At 38.8% G+C, this 27218-nt stretch overlaps 1 protein-coding gene across 5 annotated transcripts in view; it reads right to left on the bottom strand.

The window, feature by feature from the left end:
* The window catches only part of FBXL2 (F-box and leucine rich repeat protein 2), a 128514-nt gene that overhangs the window by 36446 nt on the left and 64850 nt on the right, over nucleotides 1-27218 (bottom strand). For all 5 annotated transcript variants that reach the window (XR_006696243.3, XR_012430613.1, XR_012430612.1 and 2 more), the window contains exons 3-5: nucleotides 8357-8411; nucleotides 8021-8095; nucleotides 2530-2624 (exon numbers count right to left, since the gene is read on the bottom strand). Coding sequence is in view for 1 of the 5 variants with exons in the window: in XM_045387096.2 (XP_045243031.2) it covers nucleotides 2530-2624; nucleotides 8021-8095; nucleotides 8357-8411 (225 nt within the window). In the remaining 4 variants the exon portion in view is untranslated. The remainder of the gene's footprint in view (nucleotides 1-2529; nucleotides 2625-8020; nucleotides 8096-8356; nucleotides 8412-27218) is intronic.

Consider the following 27218-nt stretch of genomic DNA (forward strand, 5'->3'; position numbering starts at 1 on the left):
CCCAGCTACTTGGGAGGCTGAGGCAGGAGAATTCCTTGTGTTTGCAGTGAGCCAAGACTGTGCCACTGCACTCCAGCCTGGGCAACAAGAGTGAAACTCCATCTAAAAAAAAAAAAAAAGAAATCAAATTTGTGATTAAAAACGTTCCCCCCAAAAAACATGCAGAGCAGATGGCCTCAATAGTGAATTCTACAAAACATTTTTTAAAAATATAAATTGTACATAAACACTCCCAGAATTTTTAAAAATTGTTTTTATTTTTATTTATTTACTTTTGAGACCGAGTCTCGTTCTGTCGCCTAGGCTGGAGTGCTGTGGTACGATCTTGGCTCACTGCAAGTGCCACCTCCCGGGTTCACGCCATTCTTCTGCCTCAGCCTCCCAAGTAGTTGGGACTACAGGTGCCTGCCACCACGCCAAGCTAATTTTTTGTATTTTTAGTAGAGATGGGGTTTCACCACGTTAGCCAGGATGGTCTTGATCTCCTGACCTCGTGATCCGCCTGTTCAGCCTCCCAAAGTGCTGAGATTACAGGCGTGAGACACCACGCCTGGCCAAATTGTTTTTATTTTTTAGAGATAGGGTCTCACTCTGTCACCCAGCTTGGAGTATGGTCGTGTGATCATAGCTCACTGCAGCCTTGAACTTCTGGGCTCAAGCGATCTTCCCACTTTAGCCTCCCAAATAGCTAGAACTACAGGTATGCACCACCACACTCAGCTACTTAATTTTTTTTAAGAGATGGGGCCTTGCTGTGTTGCCAGGCTGGTCTCAAAATCCTGGGCTCAAGTGATTCTCCCACCTTGGCCTCCCAAAGCACTGGGATTATAGATGTCAGCCACTGAACACATCCCCAGAAATGTGAATAGGAGGAAATACTTCCCAATTCACTACATGAAGCCAGTATTACCTTGATACCTAAACCAGACAAAAGCATTATAAGAAAATAAAATCATAAGGCAATATTCCTCATGAGCCCAAATGCAAAATTTTTTAACAAAATTGTAGCAAATAGGATCCAATAATATTTAAAATAAATAATACATGGCAATTCAAGTGGGCTTTATCTGAGTGATAGAAAGTTGTTTAAACATGTTTAAAGGTGTCAATCTAATTCATGATTTAAAGAATTTTCTTGATTTAAAGAAAATCATTTTTTTCCATAACAGTTACTAAGTGAGTGTTTTTATACTTAAAAGATGTTGTGAATCAATTTTTTTTTTAGCAATGGTATAGCAGATGTTTGAATTGTAAATTCTACTGTCTGCATTCACTGTGTGTTGCACATTCTTACTGGAAGTCTGTGATTGCTGTACATTGTGGTAATATTTAGGTCTGCAAGAACACAAAGTGTATTCCAAGGTTATGGGGGGTACACCCTAATTTAGCCAACCTCATAAGCAATACTAGAGGCCATGAAGATAAAGACATGAAGGTTTTAATCATCTCTGTCTCCAGAAATCCTCAAGGCACAAATGTGTTTTTTGTTTTTGTGTGTTTGTGTGGGGTTTTTTTTGGTAGAGGAGTCTCATTTTGCTGCCCAAACTGGTCTCAAGCTCCTGGCTTCAAGGGATCGTCCCACCTCAGCCTCCCAAAGTGCTGGGATTACAGGCCTGAGCCACTGTGCCTGGCCAGCACACATCCTTAACATTGATAACATTCCCAATTGCCCAGGTGCAGTGGCTCACGACTGTAATCCCAGCACTTTGGGAGTCCAAGATGGCTGAGGTCAGGAGTTCAAGACCAGCATGGCCAATATGGTGAAATCTTGTCTCTACTAAAAACACAAAAATTGGCTGGGCGTGGTGGTGCACGCCTGTAATCCCAGCTACTCAGGAGGCTGAGGCAGGAGAATCGCTTGAACCTGGGAGGCAGAGGTTGCAGTGAGCTGAGATCGCACTGTTGCACTCCAGCCTGAGCGACAGAGCGAGACTCGGTCTCAAAACAAAAACAAAAATAAAAACAACCCCCCCACCAAAACCCCAATAAATAATGGTTATCCAGTAAGAGATGGGCAAATATTTGGTTGGATAGGATATATTGCTAACAATAATAAAATTAATGTAAAAATCATATCCCATCATTATGAGTAAGCAAAATTCTAGCTTATGCCAAGGAAAGTTTTGAAATATTTTATCAATTAGTAAAACTTATAAAGGTGGCTAATATGAGAGGAAAACTAGGAAGATGCAGAAGTGAAGAAGGAAATAGAAAAGAGGTAGGCACTTCATACATGCTATTTCTTGTTATGCCTATGACAGTCCTGTGGGAGCTATAACTGCCCTGACTTTGCAGGAGAACTGATACTCAGGCAAAATAATTTGTCCCAAGGTCACATCCCTAACAACAGTACAGCTCGGTTTCCAACCCAGGTTAGATATTCCAAAGTCCTGGTCCTCTCATTACTCTATGCAAATTACCACAAAAAGAATTTTAACAGAAGAAGAACATATAATAGGCTTGGTTTATTTTTGCTGATGAAAATGCTACAAGCTGCCATGACAGAGTGAGCCACTGGATTTGACTTACTTCAAGGAGGAGTCCCCAACACCAATGCAGCCTCGCAGGCTGAGCTTCCTCAGGAATCCACCGCATCGCTTCGAGATATTTTCCACCACTCGACCCTTTAATCAAGAAAGTTCGGGGGGAAAAATACTGTTTTTTCATGCTGCTTATCTAACAGCAAAATAACCTGAAATCTAGGAACAGAATATATTTTTCCAAGTGTAACAGAAAATATTTTGGAACATTCCTCTAACACCTCAGTTCTATCCTTAATGCATGAAGGGGCTGCAAGCGCTGAAAAATGTTCTCAATTAAAGCATTAAGTATTCTAAAACCAACCAACAAACAAAAACACACACAAACACAAAAACCAAAACCTGTACACTGCCTTTTGAAAGCCTTAGCCCTGGGGTTAGGCCCTCCCTACCCAAGGGTCACAGCTATTCCGCCAATCAAAAGGCTTTTTGAGGTTAGCTGTGGGAATACCAGCCACTGAGCAGAGATCTAAGACAATGCGGCTTTAAAAAGAAAATCCTACTTGAGCTAAACATTACCACTTTAAAAGTATAACAATATATTGCAAAAGCTCCCCCTCATCCTCCTTAGCTGTCCCCTACTTAAACACATTTGCTTTGAAACAAGAACTTTCGCTGCGTACTGGCAGAGATATTAGAGGAAGCAAAAAGAAAATGAACAATGAACAATGATTAAGCACTTCCACTTTTTAAAAAACGTTTTCTACTTCAAATCACTTTTTTTCTTTAGAGATGGGGTTGCTGTTTGGGGGTCTCACTCTGGTGCCCAGATTGGAGTGTAGTGGTGTGGTCATAGCTCATTGTAGCCTCAGACTCCTGGGCTCAAGCGGTCCTCCTGCCTCAGCCTACTGAGTAGCTAGGACTACAGGCACAGGCCATGGCACCTGGTTTACTTCTACTTTTTGAGGAACAATTTCTTGTACCTATTATGGCTCATTTAATAGATTTAATAGTCAAAAAACTTCATGAACACTCCCAAAACGGAGGTAAGGAAGAGTATGTGTAGAATACAGAAGATCCCTTAGGGCATCTTGTAGTAGTACCATGCCCTATGATTTATGCCAGTAGCAAACTACAACAACCCAATCCAAGCACGACGATTAATGACCAGACCCTTCAGGAATAAAAGTCTGAGTCATTCCACCAGGTAAAGAACCATGACCAGCTGAGGTGCTTGCTGAAGGCAAAGGAATACAGAAATTTATTGTGGAAGAAGGTAGTTATAAATACTAACTACAACCTCCACCTCCACAAGGGAGGAAAAGTTCAAAGGGACAATTTGATTTGTTTTGAATACTATTATCCTCATTTTATAAAACAGCAATCTTGGCACTGAACTGTGAGCATGACGAATTCACCAAGATACATCAAAACCACAGGGGGCGGGCGCAGTGGCTCAAACCTGTAATCCCTGTACTTTGGGAGGCTGAGTCAGGATTTTGAGACCAGGCTGGCCAACATGGTGAAACCCCATCTCTACTAAAGATACAAAAATCAGCCAAGCGGCCAGGCATGGTGGCTCACACCTGTAATCCCAGCACTTTGGGAGGCCGAGGTGGGTGGATCACGAGGTCAGGAGATCAAGACCATCCTGGCTAACACGGTAAAACCCTGTCTTACTAAAAATACAAAAAATTAGCTGGGCGTGGTGGCAGGCACCTGTAGTGCCAGCTACCTGGGAGGCTGAGGCAGGAGAATGGCGTGAACCCGGAAGGCAGAGCTTGCAGTGAGCTGAGATCACGCCACTGCACTCCAGCCTGGGCGACAGAGCGAGACTGTTTCAAAAAAAAAAAAAAAATCAGCCAAGCATAGTGGGGCACACCTGTAGTCCCAGCTACTTGGGAGGCTGAGGTAGGAGAATCGCTTGAGCCTGGGAGACGCAGGTTGCAGTGAGCCAAGATCATCCCACTGCAGTCCAGCCTGGGTGACAGAGCAAGACTCTGTCTCATAAAAACAAACAAAAAACCCCACAGGATACATATTGTTACCTAGCTAACATCTTAATTACGTTGAAAATCCAATCTTTGATACTGTTAGCATCTATTTATACTTTCTTGAGACTACCTGCATTAATAATTATTAATTTTTTTTTTTTTTTTTTGAGACGGAGTCTCACTCTGTCGCCCAGGCTGGAGTGCAGTGGCACGATCTCGGCTCACTGCAAGCTCCGCCTCCCGGGTTCACGCCATTCTCCTGCCTCAGCCTCCCGAGTAGCTGGGACTACAGGCGCCCACAACCGCGCCCGGCTAATTTTTTGTATTTTTAGTAGAGACGGGGTTTCACCATGGTCTCGATCTCCTGACCTTGTGATCCGCCCGCCTCGGCCTCCCAAAGTGCTGGGATTACAGGCGTAAGCCACCGCGCCCGGCAATTATTAATATTTTTTGAAGCAAAATTCCAGACAATTGTAAAATAAATCTTTCTCACAGAGGGAAAAAGATTATGACTTAGAAATCAAAGATATGTATTTAAGTACCTAATAAACAGAAACAAAAAAAAAAAAAACAGCTCTACACCAATGTCTACAAACGGAGCACCTAATATACTGTTCCCATTTCAAGTTAGTAACATTTATATAAACTTTCTAGTCCTCCTTTTTTGGGGCAAAGTTCTTGTACTGGAATACAAAACTACATACACAATATTCTGTTCCACTCTTTCCAACTAAGAGGGGGAAAAATGCAAATCCATTTCAGTGCAATATTCAAGCCAATGATTCTGTGTCTTATCTACCAGACAATATGTTGTAGGCATGCATTTTAGAATGAAGGGCTTTAAAGAAAAATAAGCCCTAAAATGGGCTAAAGACCCTTGGAGTTACCACTTTCAGATTCACACACTACTTAGTTATTTTTCATTTTTGGCCTAGCACAATCTTCAGTAACCATGAAGACACTGACAACAAAATGTACAAGTTTTAAAGGCACAGAAAATGCCAACCCAAACTTCAGGTAAACCACACGTATTCACAAAAGAGAAGATGAAGGAAAGGTACCGTGTGCACTTGTCACCTAGATGCTTTACTCTGCCTTTTCTTCATGTGCCAGTCATGCAACCCACCGTTCAAGATACCTACAGTCTCCTCTTAGTAGGTGAGTGACCTTGGGTAAGTTACTCAACCTTTTCTGTGCCTCAGTTTAATATGGTGCTTATGACAGTGTCAGACACACAGCAAATATTATTAGTGTGTTGATCCTGATCCTTGACAACTTCTCTTTTCTCTCACATTTCCTTCCCAAAGTGCATATTTTTAAGACTATCCATAAAATGCTTCCTAGGGCAAGCATCCTCCAAAGGGTCTTGTTTAAGGACTATGAAAGACCCCAAGACTTGGTTCATAATCTAGGCTGGACCAAGGGGGCTAGCCCAAAAGGGAAGCTAAGTGTTATGACTAGATTGCAACCCTGGTGTCAGCTATTTTAGGTTTTCACATGCAATTATTTATATAACTGGTGAACCATAAATTGGCTTCCCCTTTGGTGCATGGACTTTTAAGTATTTCTGGGATGTGTTTACATGGCAGTTAGCTGAAAGTCAGCAGTCAGCTAAAATCTTGTAATCAAATAATGCACAAGGTAGTGATATTTAGTTGAAATAGTAGTACTTTTTAATATCAGAATAATTTTTTTTTTTTTTTTTTTTTTGAGACCGGGCCTCACTCTGTCACCCAGGCTAGAGTGCAATGGCACAATCAGAGCTCACTGCAACCTCTGCCTCCTGGGCTCAGGTGATCCTCCCACCTCAGCCTCCTGAGTAGCGGAGACTACAGGCATGTGCCATTGTGCCTGGCTAATTTTTGCTTTTTCATTTTTTTGTAGAGACGCGGTTTTGCTATGTTGCCCAGGCTGGTCTTGAACTCCTGGGCTCCAGTGATCTGCCCCCTACGGCCTCCCACAGTGTTGGGGTTTCAGGTGTGAGCCACCGCACCCAGCCTGACTTTAAAAGTTCTTCACGTGCTTTCCAAAAAAGTTGTATGGTTGGAAAAGTCATCAAATTTGAGGAGACATGAAGAACCACAGAAAGAGAGAAAGTATTTTGCTCAGTTTTTTCAAAACAATAACTCTCCTTTGTGGTCAGTAGAAATGACTACAATTTTTAGAAATTAAATGTCCTCCACATCGTCACTAAGTAAACACAGTGAACAAATATTTAGATATGATCAGTTTGAAGGGGAATTATATTCACTGGCATGGAATGTTGGCATGTTTAGGTGGAGCACTGTTGTAATCACTGCTGTTAACTCTCAAAAGCGTACTAAAGAACACCTAATTCAGAAACTACAGTGTTAAGCCAGGAACTAGAGCTTATCGTTCCAGGATGGGCGTGAATCCTCTTCCAAGAGCAGAGCACCACAATATGACAGAAATAAGGGGTTCCCCCTTTATTTAATAAAGGGAAATCTTCTGCTCTGCCCCACTTACTGTAAGTATTGTGCTCCACTGGTATAAGATGAGAAGCAGAGACTCTCAAGCAGTAAGTAACCTAGAGAAGGAGGTGAAGAGTCTCCACAACTGACCTAGACCATTAGTTTGTCTAGGTCAAACCAGGTTAAGCAGCTAGCAGGAAATTGCTTAGCTCAGTCCTACTGTTAAACACATGCATTTCCTTATCCAAAAAAAAAAAAAAAAAAAACAATAAATACATCTTGGTAAAAACACATGGCAAACATACTGTGTGAGTAACTAAATTAAAATGCATTTCCACTACTGTAAGTTTGCTAAACTGGAAATACATTAGGTTTTACATTAGGTAGAAAATAAACTTCAGAATCTCAAGACCCTCAAACCAGCGCTTCAGACAAATCCTAAGTACAATGCTCTTTATTATTCCCTGCCTTAACTTCCTTTTTGGTTAGAAATTTCGTATTGAATATCAAAGTTGTTCTAAATAAACTGTGCTCATTTCATCAGGTTTACCATGCTTAAATGGAGATATTTACATATTTACAGATAAATATATCAGAATCTTGGAATTGTATAAGACTTAACTATTACTTTACTTCTTTATTTTATAGATAATAAAACAGAAGTACTGAGAGATTACACGACTTAAGTGGCTGAGCTGGGGTGACACTTTAGATCTCCAGCCTCACTCTTGGGCCTGTGCTTCTGCCATTTCTCCATTTTTGATGATGAATTAGAATTCTCAGTGGATTTTTTAGGTCAATAAGTGTTTGTTAAGTCTCCTAAGGTTAAAGCATTGAACCAGGTGATAATGATGCAGGTGTGTGGCTTTAAAAAGCTGAGTAGTAAAACTCAGACTATAAACTAAAGGAGAGAAAACCAATCTGTTACTGATACAATTTAAAATGCAAGCAGGATTTTGTTTTATGTATGCAAATCCCTTCCAGTTTTTCTTCTTTCTGTTCTACCTCGGCACTTTAGTATTAGATCTAAATGCAGTAAAATTAAAAGGCAGGAAAGAGGGAACAGTTACTCATCTTTTTAAAAAGTTTTCTGTCTAAACCAAAGCTAACTTACCTCTACATCTGTTTGAAAGTTAAAAAGATCTATTCTTTGCCAGTTGCTTCCATCCAGGGCTAAGATGTTCCAAGCCTGGAAGGTGGGAGGTAAAGGAAGAGGGATTGGGGGTGAAAGAAACACATTTATTGAGACTCTTAAAGAAAGTCTTGATTAACCTTTATTTCCAAACCTCTACTTTTAATGTATATTAAGTCAATCATCAAATGCAAAATTATACCATTGTGTTATATTAAGTATAAAAGATAATAAAATTTTAATTTTCAGTAATTTGAACTAAAACTCATTCTAATAAAACTTGATATTTATTGATTAAAAATCTGGTGAATACTCTACCTTGGAAATCTGTGCACATCGGCACAAAGTTACTATATCCAAGAAGGAAAATATTCTACAGAGAGAGGAAAAAAACACAAAAACGAGATGGTGTTAACATTTCAGGATAATTATAAGTTGAAAGAAAAAATCTAATCCGCCACCTGGATACATAAGTTTTTTCAAGATTCCTCAATGTGCAATATACAAGTGCACTATAACTTTATATCACTACAGTGAAATACTAAATGCTTGCATGTTCAGAAGCTGTTTTGGACACACAATACAAATTACCTTAGAACTCGTTAAGCTTATATTTCCCTTGTTCTAAGAAATGGACACAGGAAAGACCCTAATTTGTTCTATTTGAAGACCACCGCTCTAGCATAAGCCCTCTTTTGGTGGTAGATGCGCTGAACAGGCTCAGATGCCTGAGCCTCAAACAACATTGTCAAAAAAAAAAGCTTGATGACAAAGCCCATTTGGTTTGAAGTATTTGTTCGCCTGGCAGAAAGATGGAGCTCATTAGTTGGCAAAGTCTATAAGTGATCAGTTTTTCCTAAGCAAAAGCCAAGGAGCCAGAGAACACAGGAAAGATGAGGGGGAAAGAAAAGCAGACAGAAGCAAACAAAATCTTGGTTGGCATCAGTAATGCCTTAGAGGAAGCAGTAGCTGCCAGCATGGCAGGGGACTGAGTGAAGCCTCGACATTCTGGCAGTCAAGGAGAGGAGCTGCTGCTGCTAGTACGTGAGCAAACAGCCATGTGCGCCTCAGCACTGTAGAGTGACAGCTGGAAACAAAGGGCAGCTTTTCTGTGAGAAGGATGGATAGGGTTGAAGTCAGGAACAAGAATAGTACTTCGGTTCTGAGAGTCCTGGAAAGTAAAGATGAGAGTCTGTGCCTCTGAGTGTGGAAGGGGGAGAGTGGTAAGATGGTGAACAGCCACCTATAATATTCCTCAAAATTCTTTAAAGGTAACAATAGTGGTGAGATAAAAATCCATGGCCTCAGGAAGGAGAGTAGAATCATAAAACATCAAAGTGTTGTACCCTACAATAATGTACCCACATGCAGTACCATGGGATACTGACTGTAGAGATGCCATCCTACAATACAGGCTACAATCATTCTCTAGTGAAAAGCAAAGGATAGAAGCATAATAAGGGTTACACTGACTTTAAAAGATTCAGTGGATCTTTGTACATAGAAAAATGCTGGTGGCTAAAATATATGTACTTAAACATATACATCCAAGTATTTTAGGATATCTACACATCTACATTGCTCAACCCAAAGGCTCTCCTGCCCCTAATAGCTGTGTTCTGTGACATACGACCATCCCACAGCTAGCCACATCTGATTGTCAGCTCCCTACAGAAAACAAGCACCAAACAGAAACTAGCCTAGTACAGCAGAATCACATTTCATGCAGGGATTGGGTTCTAAAAGCATATGCCAAAGGTAAAAAAAAAAGAGTTAGCTGTTTCCCTTGAAAATCCCTTAAGAGCATACCACCTTTATCATGTCTCAGTAATAACAATACTGGTAATAACAAAAATAATCAACACTGATTATGCATCGACTATGTGCCAACCATAGTTTACATGTGAGTCATTTAATTGGCACAACACTGCTATGAGGTGCTGTGCTATTACTATCTCCATTTTACAGATAAGGACACTGAACATAGAGGTTAAGTAAGGTGCCCTGGGCACGCTGATAGTAAAGGTGGAACTAGGATTTGAATCCAGGTAGTCTGACTCAAGAGCACAAGCCAGGACCACTACATATACTGCTTTGGAAAGCTTAACACAGCTGTTTTTCCCTCAGGATTGGGCTAGATCCTAAGAAAGAAACTTAATCTAAGAGATATGAGCCGCTATGTGAGCTCCAGAGTGACTGACACAAGTAAGCTATAAAGTAACCTAACAATGCCATATGCTGGATACTCTAACTCCTACCCGATAGTTCAACAATGTACAACCAATCACTAATCAATGTTACTTCTGGAAACCGGTAAGAGTTCCCAAAAACAACTTTTGTAATTGCCCCCTCCTGATTCATCCTTTTTTCTTTAAAAACTCGAGCAGGCCAGGCACGGTGGCTCACACCTGTAATCCTAGCACTTCAGGAAGCTGAGGCAGGTAGATCACAAGGTCAAGAGATGGAGACCATCCTGGTCAACATGGTGAAACCCCATCTCTACTAAAAATATAAAAATTAGCTGAGCGTGGTGGTGTGCGCCTGTAGTCCCAGCTACTCAGGAGGCTGCGGCAGAAGAATCGTTTGAACCCGGGAGGCGGAGATTGCAGTGGGCCGAGATCATGCCACTACACTCCAGCCTGGGCAACAGAGAGAGACTCCATCTCAAAACAAAAACAAAAACAAAACAAACAAACAAAACTCAAGCAACTCCTTTTTTCTCAGGATCACTTCCCAGTGTTTCCTGAGCTGCAATCTCAAACTTGCCCCAAATAAACTCTCTAGATTAATTTTACCTCAGTTTCCTTATTTAGGTCAACAGTGCTATTTCTTAACTGATAATAACAGATGAAGTAGTTTTCATTGAGTGAGTGTGTTGCTTGGAACAAACTGGACTCCTGCCTCACTGACATGTGAAGCAAGAGCTCACACGTTGAGACACACGCAGGAACCAACACATGGAACAGGAATTCACATTTCTCATCTCATGCTTACTACCTAGGTTTATGATTACTGAATGAAAAAACAGATTGCCTAAAGTATTTACATTATTTCCCCTCTCTCCCCAACCTTTTAAACTGAAAGTAGTTGAATTTGCACAAATAGGCGTGGCGATACTCCAAACTACCACACTGACGGCCAAAGCCAATTCCTGACTCATGTTTCAATGAGTAAAAGTAATGCCCTCAATTACAAAGCCTGGGATACTGGCAATAGAAACGTAGATAGCGACACGAGTGACAAACTGAGTTCTGACCCCTCCAAAACATTCTTTCCTAGAAAGTGCTTCCTTATCTCAAATGTGATCGCCTCAACTTTACAAGGCAAGCACTGCAATAGCGCCTGGTTATAAATATACACAGCGGAGCGAGGGATTGGATGGACTTTTGGACTTTGTATTCTGCTCCATTAGTCTGTTTGCCTTTGTGCCAGTAAGGCTGATTTCATGAAGCTTTAATAATAAGTCACAATGTCTGGTAACGTAAGTCCTTCAACTTTGTTCTTCATCAAGATTATCTTACTTATTCTTGATTCTCAGAATTTCCTATTAAGTTTCAAAATCAGCATATCAACTTCCACAAGAAAACTTTCTGAAATTGTTACTGGGACTGCATTGAATTTACAAAAAATTTGGGAACAATTGAGATTTTTACAATATTAAATTTTCCGATCCAGAAACATGATCCATTCCAAAATTTATTTAGGATTTCTTTAATTTCTCACAGTAATTTTTGTAGTTTTCCACATAGATACCTTGCTTATCTTTAGATTTTTTTTTCTGGTTATTTGATGTTCTTATTATTAAAATGGAATATCTTTTGGCAGCACATGGTGGCTCACACCTATAATCCCAGCACTTTGGAAGGCTGAGGGAGGAGGATCACCCGAGCCCAGGAATTCGAGACCAGCACGGGCAACATAGTGAAACCCCATTGCTACAAAAAAATACAATTACTAGCCAGGTGTGGTGGTGCATGCCCATAGTCCCAGCTACTCAGGAGGCTGAGGTGGTGGGATCAACAGAGCCTAGGGAGGTCAAGGTTTCAGCGAGCTGTGAACCTGGGCAACAGAATGAGACCCTGTCTTGAAAAAAAAGGAATATTTTAAATGTCATTCTTTAATTGTTGCTAGTATATAACGTTAATTTTCATATACTGACCTTGTACCCAACAATATTTCTAAATTTGTTCATTCATTCTGATTTTCTACATAAAACATCAATTCACCAGTGAATAATGAACTAACTTTCCTCCTTTCCAACAATTATACTTTCTATTTCTTTTGCTTATTACAGTGGCTATGATTTTCTCTAGTACAATGATAAATAGAACTGGTAATGAAATACATCTTTGTCTCATTCTCATCTCAGAGAAAAAGCTGCCACTATTCAATTATTATGATGTTTACTATAGGTTTTTTTTTCCTGCCTTTCAATTAGTTTATAATTCCTTTGTTATAGCCTATAAAATATTTCCATTTGGCGCATGCACAATTTTAACACCTTTCACATTTGTTTATCTCCCCTTTAAATTTTTTTTTTTTTCCAGATGGAGTCTTGCTCTGTCACCCAGGCTGGAGTATAGTGGCGTGATCTCAGCCCACTGTAACCTCCGCCTCCAGGTTCAAGCAATTCTCCTGTCTCAGCCTCCCAAGTAGCGGGGATTACAGGCGCATGCCACCACATCCGGCCAATTTTTGTATTCTTAGTAGAGATGGGGTTTCACCATATTGGTCAGGCTGGTCTCGAACTCCTGTCCTCAGGTGCTCCACCTGCCTCAGCCTTCCAAAGTGCTTGGATTATAGGCATGAGCCACCAGGGCCAACCTAAAATTTTTATTTAAAATAAGAGCAAGTAGTACAGATAGTTAGCATATACACCCCCACCAAAAGACCCACATAGATCCCCCTATCATTAACATGTCATATTAGTGTGGTATATTTGTTACAATTAATGAACCAATATTGATACATTATTATTAACTAAGGTCTATAGTTTACAACATAGTTCACTCTGTATTAGTTAGTTCTAAAGGTTTTGCCAAATGCATGTCATGTAGCTGCCATTACAGTTTCACATAGAATAGTTTACTGTCAACAACATGTTTCACGTATTCATCTCTCCTCTCTTCCTCATGAACCCTCGGCCACTACTGATATTTTTCTTCCCAGACATGGTCTCACTCTGTCACCTAGGCTAGAGTATGGTGGTACGATCATGGCTAACTGCAGCCTCAACCTCTTGGGCTCAATCAATCATCCCGCCTCAGCCTCCCAAGTAGGGGAGACTAAAGTCACACGCACCATGCCCAACTAATTAGAAAAAAAATTATTTTGAAGAGACGGGGTCTATGTTGCCCAGGTTGGTCTTGAACTCCTGGCCTTAAGCAATCCTCCTGTCTTGGCCTCCCAAAGTGTTGGGATTACAGGTGTGAGCCACTGTGCCCAGCCCCACTGATCTTTCTAATGTCGCTATAGTTTTGTGTTTCCCAGATGCCATATGATTGGAATCAAACACTATGTAACTGTTCAGACTGGCTTCTTTTACTTAGCAATATGCATTTAAGGTTCCTCCAAGTCTGTTCATGGCATGATAACTTACTGTGTTTTATTGCTGAATACTATCTCATTGTGTGAATATAGCAGTTTGTATATCCATTCACCTATTGCAGGACATCTTAGTTGCTTCTGGCTTGGGGTGATTATGAATAATTCTGCTATAAACATTTGTGTGTAGTTTTTTGTGTGGATATAAATTTTCTACTCATTTGGATAAATACTTAGGTATGTGGCTGCTTGACTGAATGATACATTTATGGTTAGCTTTGTAAGAAACTGCCAAGCTATATTTGAAACTGGCTGTACCATTTTGAATCCTCACCAACAGTGAATAAGTGTTCCTCTTGCTCTGCATCTTACCACCATTTTGTATTTAGATTTTTGAAATTTACCCATTCTAATAGGTATACAGTGGTATCTCATTGTCTTAATTTTCAATTCCCTAGTGACATATCGTATTAAGCATCTTATGCTTGTCATCTGTATATCTTCTTTGGTAAAATATCTGTTCAGATTTTTTGCCCATTTAAAAAAATTGAGTTATTTCTCACTATTGAGGGTTTTGTTTTTTTGTTTGTTTGGTTGGTTTTGTTTGTTTTTGAGATGGAGTCTCACTGTGTTGCTCAGGCTGGAGTGCAGTGGTGCGATCTCAGCTCACTGCAACCTCTGCCTCCCGGATTCAAGCAATTCTCTGCTCAGCCTCCCCAGTAGCTGGGATTACAGGTGTGTGCCACCACACCCAGCTAATATTTGTATTTTTAGTAGAGACAGGGTTTCACCATGTTGGCCAGGCTGGTCTTGAACTCCTGACCTCAAGTGATCTGCCCACCTTGGCCTCCCAAACTGTTGGGATTACAGGCGTGAGCCAGAGCCCAGCTGATTTACTCACCGTTGAGTTTTAAAAGTTCTTTACATATGTTGCACACAAGTCCTTTATTATACATTTGGCAAATATTTTCTCCCAGTTTGTGGTTTTCATTCTCTTAACAGTGCCTTTCTCAGAGTAAGATGTTTTAAACTTTAATAAAGTCCAACTTACTCACTTTTCCTTTCATAAACAGTGCTATTGGTGTTGTATCTAAAAGCTCATTGCCAAATCCAAGGTCACCTAGATTTTCTCCTACACTTTCTTCTAGAAATTCTGTGTTTTACTTTTAGGTATATGATCCATTCTGAGTTGATTTTTGTGAAAGGTCTGTGTCTACCTTCATCTTTTTAAATACAGATGTCCAATTTTCCAACACCACTTGTTGGAAAAAAATGTATACTTTCTCCATTGACTTGCTTTTGCTCCTTTGTCAAATATCAGTTGACTATGTGGCTGTATTTTTAGGCTTTCTATTCTGTTTCATTGGTCCATCAATCTATTCTTTCACCAGTGCTACATGTCTCGATTACTGAAGCTGTATACTAAGTCTTAAAATTAGTCCAATAGCGTCAGTCCTCTGACGTTGTTCTTCTTCAGTACTGTGTTGGTTCTCCTCAGTCTTTGGCTTTTCCATATTAACTTTTTTTTTTTTTTTCTCCAAGTAATAGGGGTCCTACTATGCTGCCCAGGACAGTCTCAAACTCCTGGCCTCAAGTGATCCTCTTGCCTCAGCCTCCTGTGTGGTTGGGATTACAGGCACAAGCCGCTGCACCTAGCTTGCTTTTCCAAGCAGGTTTACAAACATCCACAAAACCAGTTTTGTGACTTAAATATGTGACTGTTTGACTAAATGATACACTTATGGTTAGCTTTGTAAGAAACTACCAAGCTATATTTTAAACTGGCCGTATCATTTTGAATCCTCACCAACAGTGAATAAGAGTTCCTGTTGCTCCTGCTGCTCGCAAAGTAATTTAGTAAAGTTTTGATTTGGATTTTGGTGAATCTACACATCAACTTGAAAAAAGTTAACATTTTAGCAATACTGAGTCTTCCGATCCATGAATATGCAATATCTCTTCACTTATTAAGATATTCATTGATTTCTTTCACTGGAATACTGGAGTTTTATAGTTTTCCTCATATAGATCTTACAAAATTTTCTTCAGAATTATACTTAGGTATTTCATTTTTTTGATGTTAACAGTATTATTTTAAATTTCGAATTTCAGTAGTTCATTGCAGGTATATAGGAAAGTAATTAACTTTTATAATATTAACCTTAGATTCTGTAACCTTACCATAATTGCTAATTAGTTACAGGAGGAGGTTTATTTATTTTATTTTATTTTATTGAGACAGAGTCTTGCTCTGTCACCCAGGCTGGAGTGCAATGGCACCATCTAGGCTCATTGCAACCTCTGCCTCCCGGTTCAAGTGATTCTCCTGCCTCAGCCTCCTGAGTAGCTGGGATTACAGGCGCCACCACCATGCCTGGCTAATTTTTGTATTTTTTAGTAGAGACAGGGTTTCACCATGTTGGTCAGGCTGGTCTCGAACTCCTGACCTCAGGTGACCCACCTGTCTCAGTCTCCCAAAGCGTTGGGATTATAGGCGTGAGCCACCGCACCTGGCCCAGGAGGAGGTTTATTATTACTAATTATTTTGTCAGTTCTTTGGGGTTTTCATGACATGGGCAATCGTGTCAACTGCAAACAAAGCCAACTTTCTCTCTTTCCAATGCATATCTTTTATTTTCTTGCCTTATTTTATTACATTAGCTAGGACTTCCAATACTGTGATGAACAGGAGTGGTGAAAGGGGACATCTTTTTCTTGTTCCCAATCTCAGGGAAAAAGCATCTAGTCTCTCATCATTAAGTATGATGTTGGCCAGGCACGGTGGCTCACGCCTGTAATCCCAGCACTTTGGGAGGCCAAAGTGGGTGAATCATTTGAGGTCAGGAGTTTGAGACCAGCCTGCCCAATATGTTGAAACCCCATCTCTACTAAAAATCCAAAAAAGGCCGGGCGCGGTGGCTCAAGCCTGTAATCCCAGCACTTTGGGAGGCCGAGATGGGCGGATCATGAGGTCAGGAGATCGAGACCATCCTGGCTAACACGGTGAAACCCCGTCTCTACTAAAAATACAAAAAAAAGAAAACTAGCCGGGCGAGGTGGCGGGCACCTGTAGTCCCAGCTACTCGGGAGGCTGAGGCAGGAGAATGGTGTGAACCCGGGAGGCGGAGCTTGCAGTGAGCTGAGATCCCGCCACTGCACTCCAGCCTGGGCGGCAGAGCCAGACTCCGTCTCAAAAAAAAAAAAATAAATAAAAATAAAAAAAATTAGCCAGGCATGGTGGCACAGGCCTGTAATCCCAGCTACTGCGGAGGCTGAGGCAGGAGAATCACTTGAACCTGGGAGGCAGGTGTTGCAGTGAGCAGAGACTGCACCACTACACTCCAGCGTGGGCAACAGAGCTGGACTCTGTCTCAAAAAAAAAAAAAAAGTATGATATTAGCTGTAGGTCTTGTGTAGATGTTCTTTATCAAGTCAGGGAGTTCTTCTGTATTCCTAGTCTGCTGAGTATTTTTATCATGAATGGGTGCCACAATTTGTCAAATATTTTTTCTGCACTTTCTGATGTGACCACATGATTTTTTTCTTTAGTCTGTTGGTGTAATAGATTACACTGACTTTTGAAGGTTAAAATATCCTTGCATAGTTAAAATAAATTCTGCTTTATTGTGGGATATAATTATTTTATACATCACTGGATTTGACTTGCTAATATTCTGTTAAAGGTTTTTGCATCTATTTTTATGAAAAATGTTGGTCTTGAGTTCTCCTTTTTTTGTAATATTTTATATGGTCTTGGTATTATGGTAACACTGGGCTCCCAGAATGAGTTAGGGAAGTCTTCTGCTTCCATTTCCTGGGTTTAAGTGAGAATCAATGTTGTTAAAATGTCCATACTTGTTGTTTCCTGACTTTTTAATGATTGCCATTCTAACTGGTGTGAGATGGTATCTCATTGTGGTTTTGATTTGCATTTCTCTGATGGCCAGTGATGATGAGCATTTTTTCATGTGTCTGTTGGCTGTATGAATGTCTTCTTTTGAGAAATGTCTGTTCATATCCTTTGCCCACTTTTTGATGGGGTTGTTTGTTTTTTTCTTGTAAATTTGTTTGAGTTCTTTGTAGGTTCTAGATATTAGCCCTTTGTCAGATGAGTAGATTGCAAAAATTTTCTCCCATTCTGTAGGTTGCCTGTTCACTCTGATGGTAGTTTCTTTTGCAGTGCAGAAGCTCTTTAGTTTAATGAGATCCCATTTGTCAATTTTGGCTTTTGTTGCCGTTGCTTTTGGTGTTTTAGACATGAAGTCTTTGCCCATGCCAATGTCCTGAATGGTACTACCTAGGTTTTCCTCTAGGGTTTTTATGGTATTAGGTCTAACATTTAAGTCTCTAATCCATCTTGAATTAATTTTCGTATAAGGAGTAAGGAAAGGATCCAGTTTCAGCATTCTACTTATGGCTAGCCAATTTTCCCAGCACCATTTATTAAATAGGAGAGGATATGGAGAAATAGGAACACTTTTACACTGTTGGTGGGATTGTAAACTAGTTCAACCATTATGGAAAACAGTATGGCGATTCCTCAAGGATCTAGAACTAGATGTACCATATGACCCAGCCATCCCATTACTGGGTATATACCCAATGGATTATAAATCATGCTGCTATAAAGACACATGCACACGTATGTTTATTGTGGCACTATTCACAATAGCAAAGACTTGGAATCAACCCAAATGTCCATCAGTGACAGACTGTATTAAGAAAATGTGGCACATATACACCATGGAATACTATGCAGCCATAAAAAAGGATGAGTTTGTGTCCTTTGTAGGGACATGGATGCAGCTGGAAACCATCATTCTTAGCAAACTATCACAAGAACAGAAAACCAAACACCGCATGTTCTCACTCATAGGTGGGAACTGAACAATGAGATCACTTGGACTCGGGAAGGGGAACATCACACACCAGGGCCTATCATGGGGAGGGGGGAGGGGGGAGGGATTGCATTGGGAGTTATACCTGATGTAAATGACGAGTTGATGGGTGCTGACGAGTTGATGGGTGCAGCACAGCAACATGGCACAAGTATACATATGTAACAAACCTGCATATTATGCACATGTACCCTAGAACTTAAAGTATAATAATAAAAAATAATTAAAAAAAAATGTCCATACTACCCAAAGCAAATGACAGACTTAATGCAATCCCTATCAAAATATGAATGACAATCTTCACAAAAACAGAATAAAAACAATCCTAAAATTTATATGGAATCACAAAAGACCCATAATATAGCCAAAGCTATCCCGAACAAAAAGAACAAAACTGGAGGAATCACATTACCTGACTTCAAATTATACTACAGAGCTACAGTAATCAAAACAGCATGGTACTACCATAGAAACAGACACATATGGAACAGGATAGAGAACCCAGAAATAAATCCATATAAACTACATACTACAATAAACTCAAAAGTCCCAAGAACATACCCTGGGGAAAAGACAGTCTCTTCAATAAATGTTGTTGGGAAAACTGGATATCCATATGCAGAAGAATGAAACTAGACCCCCATCTCTCACCATACACAAAAATCAAATTAAAATGGATTAAAGACTTAAATCTAAGACCTCTAACTATGAAACTATTACAGGAAAGCATCAGGGGAAATGCTCCAGGACATTGTTTTGGGCAAACATTTCTTGAGTAATATCCCACAAGCACAGGCAACTAAAGCAAAAATGGACAAATGTGATCACATCAAGTTAAAAAGCTTCTGCACAGCACAGGATACAATCAACAAAGTGAAGAGAAAATCCACATGATGGGAAAAATATTTGCAAACTACACATCTGACAAAGGATTAGTAACCAGAATATATAAAGAGCTCAAACAACCCTATAGGAAAAAAAAATCTAACAATTCAATTTAAAAATGTGCCAAAAATCTGAATAGGCATTTCTCAAAAGAAGACACAAATGGCAAACAGGTATATGAAATGGTGCTCAACATCACTGATCATCAGAGAAATGCAAATCAAAATACAACGAGGTATCATTTCACCCCAGTTAAAATGACTTATATCCAAAAGTCAGACAATAACAAATGCTGGCAAGGATGTGGAGAAAAGGGAACCCTCACACACTGTTGGTGGGAATGTAAATTAATACAACTACTATGGAGAACAGTTTGGAGGTTCCTCAAAAAAACTAAAAACAAAGCTCCCATATGATCCAGCAATTCGACCGCTGAGTATATACCGAAAAGAAAGTAAATCAGTATATTGAAGAGATATCTGCACTCCCATGTTTGTTGTGGCACTGTTCACAATAGCTAAGATTTGGAAGCAACTTAAATATCCATCAGCAGATGAATGGATAAAGAAAATGTGGGACATATATACAATGGATACATTCATCCATACATCCAACATATATCCATCCAACATCCAACATATATACATTCAGCCAAACAAAGAATGAGATCCTGTAATTTACAACAACACGGATGGAACTGGGGGTCATTATGTTAAGTGAAAGAAGCCAGGCACAGAAAGACAAACTTCGCATGTTCTCGCTTATTTGTGGGGGCTAAAAATTAAAACAATTGAACTCATGGGGGAAAAGAGTAGAAGGATGGTTGCCAGAGGTTGGGAAGGGTGATGGCAGGAGGATGTGGGGGGGACATGAGGATGGTTAATGGGTAAGAAAAGTAGTTGGAAAGAATGAATAAGACCTAGTATTTCATAGCACAACAGAGTGACTACAGTCAATAATAAATTCTACACTTAAAAATAACTAAAGAGTATAATTGGATGGTTTGTAACACAAAGGATAAATGCTTGAAGGGATAGATATCCCCATTTACCCTGATATGATTATTATACATTGGATGCCTGTATCAAAGTATCTCATATACCCCATAAATGTATATGCTTCCTATGTAACCACAAATTTTTTTTATGTGAACACAGAGTTGTTAATATTCCTTTATTATCCTTTTAATGCCCATGTAACAATGATCCCTTTCATTTCTGATCTTGGTACTTCCGCTCTTCTTTTATCCTGGTTAGTCTGGCTAAAGGTTTAGCAATTTTACTGAACATTTCAAAGAACCGGCTTTTGGTTTCACTTATTTTCTCCATTGTTCTTAATCTCCTTGATTTCTACTCTTCCTTTTTTATTTTTAAAACTTATTTATTTATTTTTAGAGACAGGGTCTTGCTATGTCACCCAGGATGGAGTGCAGTGGGGTGATCATAGCTCACTGTCACCTTGAAATCCTGGGGTCCAGGGATCCTCCTGAGTAGTTAGGACTACAGGCACATGCCACCATGCCCAGCTAATTTTTTTTTTTTTTTTTTCTTGATAGAGATGGGGTCTCACTATGCTTGCTTGGTCTCGAACTCATGATCTCAGGCAATCCTCCTGCCTCAGCCCATTATTTCATTTCTTTAGCTTGCTTTAGACTTCCACTGCCCTTTTTCCTCTAATTTCCTAAAATGGAAGCTAAGATTCTTGATTTTATTTTTATTTTTTATTTTTTTGTGAGATGGAGTTTCACTCTTGTTGCCCAGACTAGAGTGCAATGGCACGATCTCAGCTCACTGCAACCTCCGACTCCCAGGTTCAAGTGATTCTCCTGCCTCACCCTCCCAAGTGTCTGGGATTACAGGCACACACCACACCACGACACCCGGCTAATTTTGTATTTTAAGTAGAGACAGGGTTTCACCATGTTGACCAGGCTGGTCTTGAACTCCTGACCTCAGGTGTTTCACCCACCTCAGCCTCCTAAAGTGCTAGGACTACAGGCATGAGCCACCACACCTGGCCAGATTCTTGATCTTAGATATTTATTTTTTCTAATTTATTCATTCAGTTCAGTAAATCTCCCTCTAAGCACTGCTTCCTACAAAGTTTGGTGAGTCGAATTTTCATTCTCATTTAAAAATATTTTTGCTTTCCTCTTAAGACCTTTTCTTTGACCCATGTATTATTTAGAAATGTGTTCTTTAATCTCCAAATATTTTGGGAATTTTTGGCTTTCTGTTGCTGATTTCTGGTTTAACTCATTGTGGTCTGTAAGAACACTTTGTATGCTATTCTTTTAAATGAGTTGAGCATTTTATGACCTAGAATGTGGTCTATCTTGGTGAATGTTCCATGTAACTTTAAGAGGAATGTGTATTTTGTTGTTGTTGTTGGATAAAGCATTCTATAAATGTCTATCAGTTCTAGTTAACTGACGTTACTGTATATTCTGTAGGATTTCTGCATTATGTTCACAAGAAAGGCTCGTCTGTGTATTTCCTTTCTTATAATGTCCTGGTAGGTTTTGATACCAGAATTATCCTAGTCTCATAAAATGAATTAGAAAATGTAGTGGGTTGAATGACACGTGCCCCATCACCACCAAATAAAGATGTGTTTGTGACCTAATCAACAGAACCTGTGAATATTACCTTATTTGGAAAAAGGGTTGTACAAATGTAATTAAGTTAGGGATCCTGAGAAGAGAAGGAGGCAATGTGACCACAGAGGCCCAGACTGATGAGTGATACAGCCAAAAGAAGCTGGGAGAAGCAAAGAATGGATTCTCCCCTAGAGCCTTCAGAGGTGGCATAACCATGCTCACACTTTGAATTCAGACTCTGATCTCCAGAACCGAGAAAGAATAAATTTCTGTTGTTTTAAGTCATCCAGTTTATGGTAATTTGTTAAAGCAGACATAGAAAATGAATATATTCAATGTTCTTTTTCTGTTTTCTGGGAAAAGTCAACATAAGACTGACATTGTTTCTATCTTAACATGTGAAACATGTGAAAAGATTCCCAAGTGAAGTCATCCCAGCATGGAGGTTGCTTTGTGGATTCAATTTATTTACCAGATATAGGAATCTTCAGACTTTGGTTTTTTCTGTTGTCAGAGTTTGTAATTCTGTAGACATTATAGTGATGTCCCCCTTTTGTTTCTGGTATCAGTAATTTGTGCCTTCTTTCTTTTCTTAATCAGTTTTAGTAAGAATTTATCAATTAATCTTTTCAAAAGGCCAATTTTCGGTTTTGTTAATTTTCTCTAGTGTGTTTGTTTTGTATTTCCTTAATTTTGGTATAATTTTTCTTTCCCACCACTTCTTTTAATTTATTTCCTTCCTACCACTTTCTTTAGTTTTAATTTATTTCCTTCCAATTGATGCTCAAGTAATTGATTTTCAGTTTTACTACTTTTTCTCTTTTAATAGTGTACAATTTTACTTACCACATTTTTGGTTTTCAATCCATCTGGAATTTATTTTTGAACACTTACACACTGATTTATTTTATCTCAATCCTATACTGAGTACCTATTTGTGAATAGATGTTACTATATTTTTTATTCTTTTCCATTGTATTGTTCCAATATAGCATCATTATAATTACTATAGCTTTATAATGTTAGTATGCAAAAGGATAAATCTACTCAATTTGATCTTCTTCAAAACTGCACTAGCTATATGGGCATCTTCACTATTATACATAAATATTAAAATCAATTTGTTAAATTATCCATAGCTTCCTCCTGAGATTATGACTGAAATTACATTTTTACAGTGTTGAGTCTTCACATCTAGGAATGTGGTTTACTTTGACATTTATTTGCATTTTGTTTTAGTCTTTCAGAAAATTTTAATTTTCTCCATAAAAGTCACATTTTTTGTTCAGTTTATTCCAGGGTATTTTATAGTTTTTTTTTTTTTTTTTTTTTTTTTTTTTTTTTTTTTTTGTATTATGAGTGTTATCTTTTTTGTATTTATTTTCCTAATAATTGAAATTGATTGTTAGATATTAATTGTATATCCAATATTACCATACTCTTATACTGATTCTTTTGATATTGCTATGTAGAAGAACAGATTGTCTCAATTAATGATACCTTATAAATGCTTATATTTTTTATTTCTGTTTCTTGTCTTATTTCATTGGCTAGTATGTCTGGAAAATACTATGTAACAAAAGTAATAGACTATCTATAACATTTGCAGGCCCAAGGGCAAGAGTACAAATGAAGACCCACATACCACAGGTTTAAGTATTTTAAAGTTATAAAAATCAAGCTAGAAAACTCTTAAATACGCTCTTCCTTCCCTCCTTGACAGATATATCTTCATGACAAAATTTTTTAAAAACTGGAAAATTACACTATATAACTGGAAGTAGGCAAAATACTACAGATTGAATATAATTATTGTTTCACATGACTGGGTGCCCTACTGAAGAGTTTGCAGTATTAGAATAATAGAATAAAGATACATGGAATACTAAATATTGTATTTCTAATCAATAAAATATTTTTGTTTCATTATGTTGCTATAATTAAGGTTTTTACATAATTTTTGTTCCATTATTATTGATGCCAAATTAGAAAACTTTTCTTGAGTCATGTAGTTTTAAAAGTTTTTTATTAATCTAAATTTGGAGAAACTTCACTAGGCTGAAGTTTCAGTTGGGAACAGCAACTGAAATCTAAAAAAAAAAATACTTAAGTTTAGAAAGTATACCAAAAGTGTTTGCATATAATGTTCAAGTTTAGTAACAAAGTAGCACAAGATAAATTAAATTGTTATTGCACAAAATCATATTGGTATTGTTACATGTTAGAACTAGACCTACATATACATAAAGTGTCATATGAATATTACAAAATGTTCCTTAACTATCATACATATATAACTGCGATGAATACTATACTAATTCATGAGTACCTGCAAAATCATAAATTATAACATGCATATAAGCAAAAAAAACAGATGACTGAAAAATACTAAGAAGTTATATTTGTTGGCCTGGCGCGGTGGCTCACGCCTGTAATCCCAGCACTTTGGGAGGCCAAGGTGGGCAGATCACGTCAGGAGATCGAGACCATCTTGGCTAACACGGCAAAACCCTGTCTCTACTAAAAATACAAAAAAATTAGCCGGGCGTGGTGGCAGGCGCCTGTAGTCCCAGCTACTCAGGAGGCTGAGGCAGGAGAACGGTGTGAACCCAGGAGGTGGAGCTTGCAGTGAGCCGAGATCACACCACTGTACTACAGCCTGGGCGACAGACTCCATCTCGGGAAAAAAAAAAAAAAAAGTTGTATTTGTTTTGCAAGAATCTAATGGCTGTAAATAAAGAATAATTTTATGATTCTGTATTTGGTCCTCAAGTTGGGAAACAAAGTATTAAAAAGCATTGTTAGAAATTTACTCTTCATCATAAATAACTAAAACAAAAATGCTTACAGTGTTGGTTCAGAATGGCAGTATTTAAAATAAACACAGTAACAAATGCTAATGTTATCAGAAACTCTATTTTTTTCATAATTGAGGAACTTTGGTTAAAATGACTTATGAGAGTGAAAAAAGTAGAGCAAGTCTACTAAAAGCAAGTCTTACTGAATTTTTTTCTTTATCATTCATAAGCTTTAAATTTTTAATATACACATTTTAAAAATCTTCCTATTAGCAATGTAATGGATATAAAGAAAACTGCATAAATGAAATGTATAGACCAATGACTTATAAAACAAACATCTTATTATAACCCCTACCCTGGTCAAGAAATAGAACTTTGTCAGCAACCCCAGAGCCCCAGAGCCTTCACATGTCCTTTTTTTTTTTGGAGACTGAGTCTTGCTCTGTCGCCCAGGCTGGAGTGCAGTGGCGTGATCTCAACTCACTGCAACCTCCACCTGCCGGGTTCAAGCAATTCTCCTGCCTCAGCCTCTCCAGTAGCTGGAATTACAGGTGCCCACCACGATACCCAGCTAATTTTCATATTTTTAGTAGAGATGGGGTTTCACCATGTTGGCCAGGCTGGTCTCAAACTCCTGACCTCAGGTGATCTGCCTGCCTCAGCCTCCCAAGGTGCTGGGATTACAGGCATGAGCCACCATGCTGGGCCCTACATGTCCCTTTCTAATCACAATACTACCCTCCATTTCTTCTAAGTGTAGCCACCATCCTGCCACTTTATACTCTTCTCTTTCTTTTCTGTATTTATTATTCAATTTATCATCTCCAAACATTACAGCAACTGGTTCTCATTTGCCCTTTTAAATCTTTCAATCTGCAGGCACCCTCCTTCCATCCCTTCTTTCTCCCCCATGCAAGTTATTTGTTGAAGAAATCAGATTATCCTGTAGTTTCTCACAGTGGATTTTATTAATTGTACCCATGTTAATGTTGTTTAATATTCCTCTGACCTCTGTATTTTCTATAAATTGGTAGTTGGATCTGTAAAATTGATCAGTTTCAGGTTTGACTTTTTTGTCTGAGCAAGACTCCTTCACAAATGGCATTTTTCATCAGAAGGCACATAATATTTGGTTATTTCTCCTTTTGTAATAAGAAGCAGTGAAAGCTCAATGCCTAGATCTATTAATTTACTAAGGGCTATAAAATGGTGACATTCTAATTCAATCATTCTTCTTTCATTTGGGGTTCCTAAGGAAAATTCTCATTCACTGTTCTTTTACTTAGTACAGTTTGTGTAAGATAGGTGATTTAAATACTTCCTTTTTTTTTTTTTTTTTTTTGCGAAGGAATCTCACTCTGTCACCCGGGCTGGAGTGCAGTGGCGCAATCTCAGCTCACTGAAACTCAACTCCACCTCCCAGGTTCAAGTGAATCTCCTGCCTCAGCCTCCCTAGGATCTGGGATTACAGGCACGTGCCACCACACCCAGCTAATTTTTGTATTTTTAGTAGAGACAGGGGTTTCACCATGTTGGCCAGGCTGGTCTCGAACTTCTGACCTCAGGTGATCTGCCTTGGCCTCCCAAAGTGGTAGGATTACACGCATGAGCCATGATGCCTGGCCTACTTCCTTCTTTTTTTAATCAAAATAACCCATTTTGGCCAGGGGGAGACTCTTCAAGTTGGTTCCTGAGTACTTTTCAAACAACTCTTTCAGTTTGGCGGTCTTTTGCACTAAGGTGTTCTAGTTCCATCATACACTTTCTGTCTCAGTCCTACAATCAGTGTTTGTCCAAGCCCTGGTTTCTTTTTGTGGAAAATAATATTTCAAGACCATAATCTGGATGCTAAGGCAGCACAATGATATCGGATGGTCATTATCTGATAGCATGTTAATTACTGAACTAGCATGTTCAGTAGCCAGATCTAAAATACGCCCCCACAAAAATGATTTTTTATTAAAGTATAACATTCATCCACTGAAGTGTACAAATCCTAGGTATAAAAATACATATACAAACTTATGATACCACCATCTCACTCTCGACATAGAACACATTCAACACCAAAAGATTCTGTTTTGCCCTTTTATGCACCCAGAGGTAAACAAAAAACCTCCCTCCCAGAGGTAAACACCTCTGAATTTTATTACCATAGATTAATTTCCACTGATATTGCACTTCACATAAATGGAACCAAACACTATGCAGTCTTTGGTGTTACTTTTTCACCTTTAACTGTGAAATTTGTCCATGCTGTTGCATGATAGAGCAGTTTGTCTTTGCTCTGTAGTGTTCCCTTAATGAATATACTACAATTTATTTTTCCATCCTGTGGTTAAGTGACATTTGGGTTGTTTCTAACTTTTGGCTATTATGAACAAAACTGCTATAAATATTCTTGTGCACATCTTTTGGTAGACATATACATTTATTTCACTTGAACATATACC

This window comes from Macaca fascicularis, chromosome 2, assembly GCF_037993035.2.
Source record: "Macaca fascicularis isolate 582-1 chromosome 2, T2T-MFA8v1.1".
NCBI classification, from domain to species: domain Eukaryota; kingdom Metazoa; phylum Chordata; class Mammalia; order Primates; family Cercopithecidae; genus Macaca; species Macaca fascicularis.